Genomic DNA, 9,501 nt, shown 5'->3' on the forward strand with positions numbered 1-9,501 from the left:
TAAGGTTTAAATAAAACCAAAAATATATCTTAATATATAATACATTTATAAAGTCCTCTTACTAATATTAACATAACCTATACCGACGCATGTCATTTTGATCTTGCTAGCAGGAGTAATACCCTCGTCGTCAGAACCGTCAGACTCCTCGTCAGACGCGTCAGACCGCTGCACTTCTAACTTGAACATCACGCCGAAGAACTCTTTGAGGTGTTGCAGGAATGTTATTGTGTAGTCTGATAGAGGTCCCACCTGAAAAAAAAACAATTATTTTATAAGTTATCAACAAAAATCTAATGTTTTTTTTGCAGCGATGTACCTATTGATTTGTCGATGTCGACATATTGTATTGTCCCTAGAAGCTCGTTCACTGCACTTTTTTGTAAAACACGGCGCATTTGCCGTACTTTGAAAAGAACGCGCAACATTTTCAAGAAAGATATACAGTACGTACTTATTGTATGTATTTTGCAAAAAAGTATAGATGTCTGTTAATGCGTTGTCTACTACCCATAGATGAAGCTCTTCTTCTGCGTTTCGAGATTCTGCGTTATGACATCTCCGCTCGTCATTTTGCTCTCCATGAGCGGCTCGCACTCTAAAAACATACTTAAACCCCACAACATAAAGTTCAAAATCACTTACAATACATTCGCTGACATCCTTCTGGCCTAACGCCATCCAGAGCGCCACCAGCCACTGGAAGGCGGAGTCCACGGCGCCGCCGCGGTGGATCTCGTCAAGCAAGCGCTGTGCACACTCGCGGCCTAGGTCCTCGGGGAGAGTGATGTCGCCGGTGCCTACGTCTGTCGATTTCTGTTAAAGTAGATTTAAGTTCAGTAAAAATAACTGAAGAACAAATCAAGTTGATGAATTCGGGTGAAATTTGGTTCCGTCGTTATTCATCGTGAACAAAAGAAGCTTGGTGTACAGCATATAAGATCGAATTAATATTTTTCACTAACTGTTCCCTGGTTCCATTGGAATACATCTATACTAATATTATAAAGCTGAAGAGTTTGTTTGTTTGTTTGTTTGAACGCGCTAATCTCAGGAACTACTGGTCCGATTTGAACAATTCTTTCGGTGTTAGATAGCCCATTTATCGAGGAAGGCTATAGGCTACTTTTTATCCGGGTTCGTGCAGAGGTTCGCACGGGATGCGGGTGAAACCGCTGGCAGAAGCTAGTAAAACATATAACAAGGAAAGTATTTCCAGCAGCAGGATAAATAAGAAGCTTATATTATTTTTCTGGCTCACCATCTCTGTACCCATTTAAATTCGTTCAATAGTTTCGGGAAAAAAGCGCAAACTAGCAAGGATTAAAGTTATCAGTATACTTACAGCCTCAGCACAGTAGAATGTCTTCTCGTTGGTCTCGGCGACTAGACTGATACCGAATCCGGGACTCTTGCCCGCGTTGGAGCCCCGGCACTGGTCTGTGTTGATGTACACGTCTGGTAGGAAGTTCAACATTACCTGGAAATAAAATATTATATCTTTTAAGAAACTAATAATAATTAATGTTCTTGTCAATTATTTGAAATGAGACTAAATTAATAGTTCAAAAATTTGATTAATTTATTTTGCAATGTTTTATAATGATTTAATTTATGCTGGTTGTAGAAAAGCCCAAAATAATAACTGCAACTTTTTTATTTGCTCTTTTTCTTGGAGATACAAGTAGATCAGTAAAAATATAGAGGTATGGACTCATTTAACTATGTAATCTCCTTGAAACACCATTGTAACAATTAATTACCACATAAAGTGACTTACCCCCTTAGCTGCCTCCACAACTCTATTAGCCATGGTAGGAGACACTCGCAGTGCGTACACCACGCCTCGTATTCTCTTCACGAGGCCCCACTGTGACCACTGCAGTGGCCTCAGACTGCGCCTCACTGGACACTTGAATACTACTTCACCTCCGCCGAGAGGGGGTGCCCCTGTAAAATAAAATATTTTAGGTTGTATGTGACTGTAATTTGGCAATTTGAACAAAAGGTGGCACCCTTTCCGTATATCATCTCGGAGTCAAGGTAATTTTTTTAAATATTAAAAAAGGGCTATAAAAGCAAGAGAAGACTTCATAGGCACTCTTTAAAAAAAAAACATGTGGTAAAGCTTCAATGCCTTTTTTCAATTCAAAGTTGAATAATAAATAAAATAAATAAGTTAATTTTGTCTCAATTTGGAAAAAGTAACACAATTGAGTGTCTATTAATGATTCCGCGCGCTATTAACCTTTACCTGCGCAGAAGTGATTTATTGGTTTATTGCCTGAAGTGTACAGTGCGCAAAGCCATCCCCACTCTTCCGCCGAGAGCTCATTGTCCGTGCTGATAACTATAGTGTACTAATAAATTATTATACAAATCAATTTTAATGCAACTGTATTTAAGTTTGCCTCTCAATACTTTGCTGAGTGCCTCAAATTAACATATTTTAAATGTCCTTGCTAAAGCTACAACTGGCTTTAGTTATTCAATTTTCCCCTGTTACTTGCCTTATAAGCTTAATATTAGATTCTAGACTGACCTCTTCTCACAACTTTAAGCTCCAGTCCATCGTCAACTAATATGAACTTCAGCAGCACAGGCAGGGCGGCAGTCTTGATTTTGTCCACTGACACATCCAGATCACTGTGGGTCACTCCCTGTAGCACCGCGTTCAATGGCTCTTTGCAGAATGGACCCAATGCTAGCAGGATTTCTAAGTAATAACCTGGAAATTTTAATGAGTATGATTATATGTAATTTATATAGCATTGTAATGTTCAAATAATCAATAAAATCAAATTATATGAGAAAGTAAATTAAAATACTAACCTATACCCCTTTGCGTGCTACAACTGTGTGTAACTTGTCCACCAACTAAAATCCCGGGCTGATAATACACAGAAGTACCCGTCTGACTCAGTTCCACTCGTGTACCGTTCGTCACCTTATCCAGCAGTCGTATTAAACTCACTTCGTACTCCCGAAGACCCGGGTCATCATGCGTGCTACGAATCTCTTCTATTTTAATTGCACGACCACTTAACGTAGCCAGCAATAATCTTTGACGAAAGAAATTGCTGCCCTTATAAACTAATAAGTCATTACGCACTGTCGCTAACATTTTTCAGGAGTTTTCGGACAAAATAAAAATGTAAACATTCGGCCAAATAAAAACACGTGTGAGCGGTGTGTGCGGGACAGATCTACTTTAAAACTGTCACTGTCAGATCAGAAACGAGGAATAACGAAACGTGCCATATTTCTTTTCTCTTATTAATAACACAACATAATAATAGCTTACATGCAAGCTAATAGTATTTAGAAATTGGACTCATAGAAGATGAGTTTTTTCCTTCTACACTTCTATTCATAAAGTATTTAAATTGTAATTTAATAACTATTATAGTCCCTTGCTTAACTAAACGAAAATAGTGCTTTCAGTGAGTGAACTGACAGCACCTTTAATATTTATATTGTATATACATAGATTAAATTTAATTTTAGGGGCTCAAGTTAAAAATCTACAGTTTGCAGATGATCTTGTGGTTTATTCATCTGGGAAGAACATTTCGCAAGTAGTTGAGACAGTCAATGTTGCATTAACACATTTGCACAATTACTTCTCTTACCTTGATCTCACTATCAATCCATTAAAGTCCAAAGTAGTCGTTTTCGGTAAGCGGAATCATAATTTACCCGCTGTGTTGTATCATAATTGTGCATTACCCAGCTCTCTTGAAGTTAGATTTTTGGGAGTTATATTTACACACAATTTGTCCTGGAGTAATTACATTAGGAATATTGTTGCCAAAGCAAATAGAGGTTTTAATGTTTTAAAATCCTTGAGTGGAACTTACTGGGGAGCAGACCCAAAAATATTATTATTGTTATATAAATCTTTAGTACGTAGTCACTTTGAATATGGTTTTTATTGCTTTGCTGCAGATTCAAAACATGTAAATAGTTTAAATATTTTGCAAAACAAATGTTTGCGGGTTATTACTGGGGCATTCAGAAGTACTCCTGTGAACGCTTTGCAGATTGAATGTAATGTTGCACCTCTAGCTATTCGTTTTGATTTCTTATTGGAAAGATTCTTTCTGAAGCTTTATAGTGTTTCTGGTAATAGTCTTTTAAACAATCTTGTACATTTCTACACATACTACTTTAAAACCTTTTTATATATTACAAAGTCTTAAAAAATTTAGAGCTTTTATTGAAAATATTAACATTCATCAATCAAAACATATCCTGCCTTGTTATGAAGGTTCATTTAGTAGTAAATTTCCAGCTATAACTGTCATTATAAAGAAGAGAAAAGAATTGTCTTCTAAAGAGGATGTGTATAATATGTTGTCAGAGTGGTCAGATCACAAATTTGTATATACTGATGGTTCCAAGAATGATAGAGCGGCTTCTTTTGCTATTTATGAGCCTACTTCAAATATCGGTATAGGCATGAAAGTTGACAAAAATGCCAGTATTTTTACAGCTGAAGCTGTTGCAATCTTGAGTGCACTGAAACATATAAAAAAATCCAATTTAGAGTCTAGTAAATGGGTCATAATAAGTGATAGCATGAGTGTCCTACAAAATATAGCAAATAATAAATTCCATGCTAACACTAACTACATTATTCATCTGATTAAGGAAATGTGGGTACAATTGATTGAGTCAAATATTGAAGTTCAATTTGTATGGGTACCATCTCATATTGGCGTTAAAGGAAATGAAAAAGCAGACTATCTTGCCAAAAAAATTGTCGAACTAGAGGATTCAATTCCCAGCAGCGATAAAAGTGTTTCCATACCTTACACAGATGTAGTTAGTCTCTTAAGGCAACGCATGTGTGAAGCGTGGGGGAGACATTCATATAATTGTGTGCACAATGAAAATGTGGGTTCATGGTTTAATACTCTCGATGTCCAAGTTAATACTGTACCTTGGTTCTGTAAAAATAACATTTTTTTAAATAGGAAATTTTATTCAATTATTTGTCGTATGCGTTTTGGTCATTGCAGATTAAATTATCATCTTCATCGTCTCAAAATGGTCAGCTCAGCATATTGTGATTATTGTCAATTGCAAAAGGTTCAAACACTACATCACATCTTTTTTGAGTGTTCGTCTTTCAACATTCAGCGCCTTGTGTTGTCGGATGAGCTTCTAAAAATTTACAAAAATCCTGAAATGGTCCCGCTTAGCTTACAGGAGTTGCTTATGAATGCTTCAACTTATATATATTTGTACAGATTCATATTGGAAACAGTTAATGACATTTAAATGTTCATAAAAGTTAGCATTACCTTTGTATATATAATTTATATATAGTTTTTAAAATATTCTATTATATTTGTCTAATTTATGGTGTATATAAATAAATAATAGCATATGAATAGGGGAAAAAGGTGAAACCTTTAAATATTCTATTCTATTCTATTTTTATTTATGGCAATCCATGTCGATGCAAACGTCGACGATTCTGCCAATGACAAGTGGAAGGAGAAGCAAGTAGTGCTTGTGATTGACAAAAAGACAAAATTAAGTTGATGTTGTAGTCAAACTTGTGTAACTTATCGTGTTAGTAGGACGGCACTGAAACAAACAGAAATACATTTACATATATAAATAATAACAAAATGTTAGTAACATAAAACAAGTAACATATATACCACATTTATACAAACAGTGGTCTAAATAGATAGGCCAGAGTTTATAATTTAATATTATTACGATGGATGGACATCAATAGCGCCTGGAGCAGTTCTGGACAGGAGTAAGTTAAGAGGGAACGGAAATTAGTAGGGAGAGGAATCTTCAGTTTTTGGAGACGACCATATAAATCAAAAGATGAGTTATTGGGACAATTAAAAAATATATGGTCCAGGGAACCCTCATCCAGTCCACACTCGCAGAGAGATGAGTCCTGCACCCGAATTTTGCGCAAGAAGACCGGAGTACAACAATGTCCTAAACGTATCCTGCATAGAACCGAAATAACTTGTTTAGGGTATTTTTTAAAACGAGTAAACCACGGTTTCGATTTTACTGCCGGTTGGATAGCGTAGTACGAACTACCCTTCTTTCTGCTGGAGATATTCCACCATTCCTGCCACGAGGTCTCAAGACTCAATTTAGGTACGTTTAGTAGGTCATGCCCTTGAAGGGAGAAGTGTGCAAGGTCCGCTGATTCAGATGTGCATGCATCTTTAGCCAATGCGTCGGCACATTCATTTCCCGTTATACCGCAATGACTGGGAATCCAAACTAGGTGGACAACTTTCTCTTGCCGAGTGCAAGAGAAAAGGGACTTTTTGATATCTAGGACAATAGGACAATGGAGTTTAGATCTAAAGGGATTCTGGGATAGGGCTTGGAGGCAACTACCCTTAGTTGCCTCCAAGCCTTAGTCAGTAAAGATAACTCCGAAGTTGATCTCATGGGACTCTATAAAGTGACAAGCTTCCAATAATGCCACGCACTCGCCTGTAAATATAGAAGACTCCTTTGGGCATCTGAATTTCATAATAATTTTCGAGTTCTGGTAATAAACCGCGGCTCCAGTATAACCGTCATTGAATTTGGAAGCATCCGTGAAGAACCTTTGAAACCCAGACCATCGTTCACCCAAAACCGCATTAAAGGTCGAATTTGCCGATGGGGAGTTTTTAGATATGCCAATATTATAAAATATATTAGGAGTGAAGCAAAGTACATCATAGGGATAATTAAATAAAGGAAGCCTGGGATGTGATGCAATAGGAGATTCTAAATTTTGAAAAAATCGGAATGCTTTAAGGAATAAGGGGATTTCTTTATGTTCCCAATATTTTGAGCTGTGACAAAGAGTGTCAAGCTCTCTGAGTTTTGGGATGAGAGGATGGGATGATTTAGGAATAACCCTGGACAAAAAACGGGAAGCAAGGTACTGACGTCTCAGGGCTAAAGGAGGTTCAGCGCATTCGACCTGTAAGGCGTTAATAGGCGACGACTTCATGCAACCTGTGATGATCCGGAGGCATTGAGATTGGATCCTATCTAAGCCGGCCAAGGCACCCTTGTTACCAGGAATCACCAAGTGTGACCCATAATCCAGAATGCTACGGACTAAAGCATTATAAATTAATTTCATAGTGAAGGGGTGTGCCCCCCACCAGACCCCAGAAAGAGCTTTCAAAATGGAGATGACTCGTTCGCATCTTTTGATTAGATAATTTATGTGGTGAATACCGGATAATTTTGAATCTAAATAAACCCCTAAAAATTTTGCCTTTTTGGCTATGGGGATGCCTTGACCTTGGATGTTCACTGAGACCTGAGGGATCAGTCGTTTTCGGGAGAAGATCACTACCGAGCTTTTTGGGGCGGATAATGAGAGACCATGGTCCAGAAGCCATGTGTGCAGAGAGTCCAGGGAGAGACAGAGAGATGTGGCAGCATCCTCGATGGATGGATTGACAACATACAACGCCAGATCATCAGCGTATTGCAGTAAATGACAATTAGAATTAAGGCTGGAGCCAATGTCTGCCGTGTAAAGATTGTAGAGTAAAGGGCTTAGAACAGAGCCTTGAGGAAGGCCCTTCCACGTCTGCCTCACCTCGAATACCTCCCCCTGCACTCTGAGCATTAATGAGCGAGACATAAGAAGTGCGCATATACATTGTACCATCTTACCCGGAATCCTCAGCTGTTGCAGTTTCTGCCTGAGAACTGGAAGAAGAACGCTGTCGTATGCGGAAGATATGTCAAGGAATGCGGCTACAGCAGATTCATTTTTGGAAAAGGCTGTACGGATGTCGGTTACCAAAATTGCCACACTATCCATGGTACTAAGCCCCTTTCTAAAGCCAAACTGGTGGCTCGGCAGTAAATCCCTAGACTCAACCAACCACTCAAGCCTATTTTTAATTAAGTGTTCCAGTAACTTGGCCAACACTGAGGACAAAGCAATTGGTCTAAGGCCATTCGGATCATCAGCAGTCTTGCCAGGTTTCAAGAGCGGAATAACTATTTGGACTTTCCACTGGTCAGGAACCCAACCATATTGATAGCAATAATTGATAATTTCCAGGAAGTATTGCTTAGCTTGAGAACCGGAATGAGCTACAAATGAGTACGGTATGCCGTCTATGCCTGGGGCGGAATCCCTAACATAACGTAACACCGCATCAAGTTCCTCCAACGAAAATGGTTCATTCATAGGATCGTCCAAAATATTTACAGGCGGTAGCAGAAGTTCTGGAAATGAAGGAACATAGGCTGGAGCAATTTTGTCGAAGAAGGATTCAGCAGTTTCTCTCGTGATGGGGGAGGAGATAGATGGGGAGCAGCCTCGCCTAAAACGGTTAATGCTCTTCCATACTGCTGATATGGGAGTGGAAGGGGATAGAGAAGTGCAAAACTTAACCCAACCACGACGTTTCTTCTTATGAAGAAGCCGCCGAGATTGAGCAAACACTCGTCTGTACCGTAGGAGATTGTCGCTATTCATCGCTTCATTGTACTGTTTTTCGGCCTCTTTCCTTTCTTTGACAGCCGATGTGCATTCTTGATCCCACCACGGCGGTGACGGGATTTTATTTCTGGCAGAGTTACGCAATGAAAAGGAAGTGTCTGCACTTGAAGTAATGGCCGAGATAAAGCCATCGTAACAACTCTTAGCATGGCCGTGACCAGAAGAAACTTGGGAACTCGAAGTTAAATTTGGAAGCAAACTGATTTTCTCCTCCAGTAAAGATGAAAACTTCGACCAATCAGGTTTGGTCAGGTTGTACTTCAATAGTGGAGGAGAAGTTTTCTCTAAATAGGTTTTATTAAGAAAAGTTATAACAATAGGGTAATGGTCGCTACCATGCGTAAGGCTAGTACATTCCCAATGAATTGATGCCGCCAACTCTACTGAACAGAATGTGAGGTCTACACAACTCTTTTGCTGACCGGGGAGGGATCTACGAGTAGGACTACCATCATTTAGGATGCAAAGGTCTAGGTCATCCAAGATTTCTACTAAACCTTCCCCAAAAGAATCACAGCGATTGGAACCCCATCTAAAATGGTGACAGTTGAAATCACCCATAACAAGGACGGGTCCTACAATATTGTTTAGGATGTCTCTAATAGTACCTAAGAACCTGTGCTGTGGGTGGGAGATATAGACAGATAAAACTGTGATACCTTCAACTCTACCTGCGACTACATTCATGTCACCATCCAGAGCAGAAAGGCTTAGGGTTGAGAGTGGAACACGATTATTAACAAGGAGAGCCGACCCTCCATAGCCATCAGATCTGTCACATCTGAGAATATTAAAAAGTGGTATATTAAAACTGAGACTCGGGGTAAGCCAAGTCTCAGCAATTGAGCAAGCCAAAGGCTTGAATTTATTGAGAAGGAATATGAGGTCGTGTTTCTTATGCCACACGCTCCTCACATTCCATTGTAGGAATATTTGACGGGACGCCATTTTTAATATTTGAGAGCAAGTTAACTAGTTGA

The 9,501-nt window shown here is 38.9% G+C and overlaps 1 protein-coding gene across 1 annotated transcript; it reads right to left on the reverse strand.

Annotated features, from left to right (window-relative positions):
- Positions 1-23: 23 nt before the first annotated feature.
- Positions 24-3,225, reverse strand: LOC124637368 (probable RNA 3'-terminal phosphate cyclase-like protein). The gene is made up of 6 exons (XM_047173761.1): positions 2,833-3,225; positions 2,543-2,728; positions 1,781-1,950; positions 1,346-1,480; positions 646-816; positions 24-252 (listed from the first exon to the last, which is right to left on the reverse strand). Exons 1-6 carry the CDS (start codon positions 3,122-3,124, stop codon positions 46-48), a joined length of 1,161 nt encoding a protein of 386 aa, XP_047029717.1. The 5' UTR covers positions 3,125-3,225; the 3' UTR covers positions 24-45.
- Between the last annotated feature and the right edge of the window lie 6,276 nt (positions 3,226-9,501).

This window comes from Helicoverpa zea, chromosome 16, assembly GCF_022581195.2.
Source record: "Helicoverpa zea isolate HzStark_Cry1AcR chromosome 16, ilHelZeax1.1, whole genome shotgun sequence".
NCBI classification, from domain to species: Eukaryota; Metazoa; Arthropoda; class Insecta; order Lepidoptera; family Noctuidae; genus Helicoverpa; species Helicoverpa zea.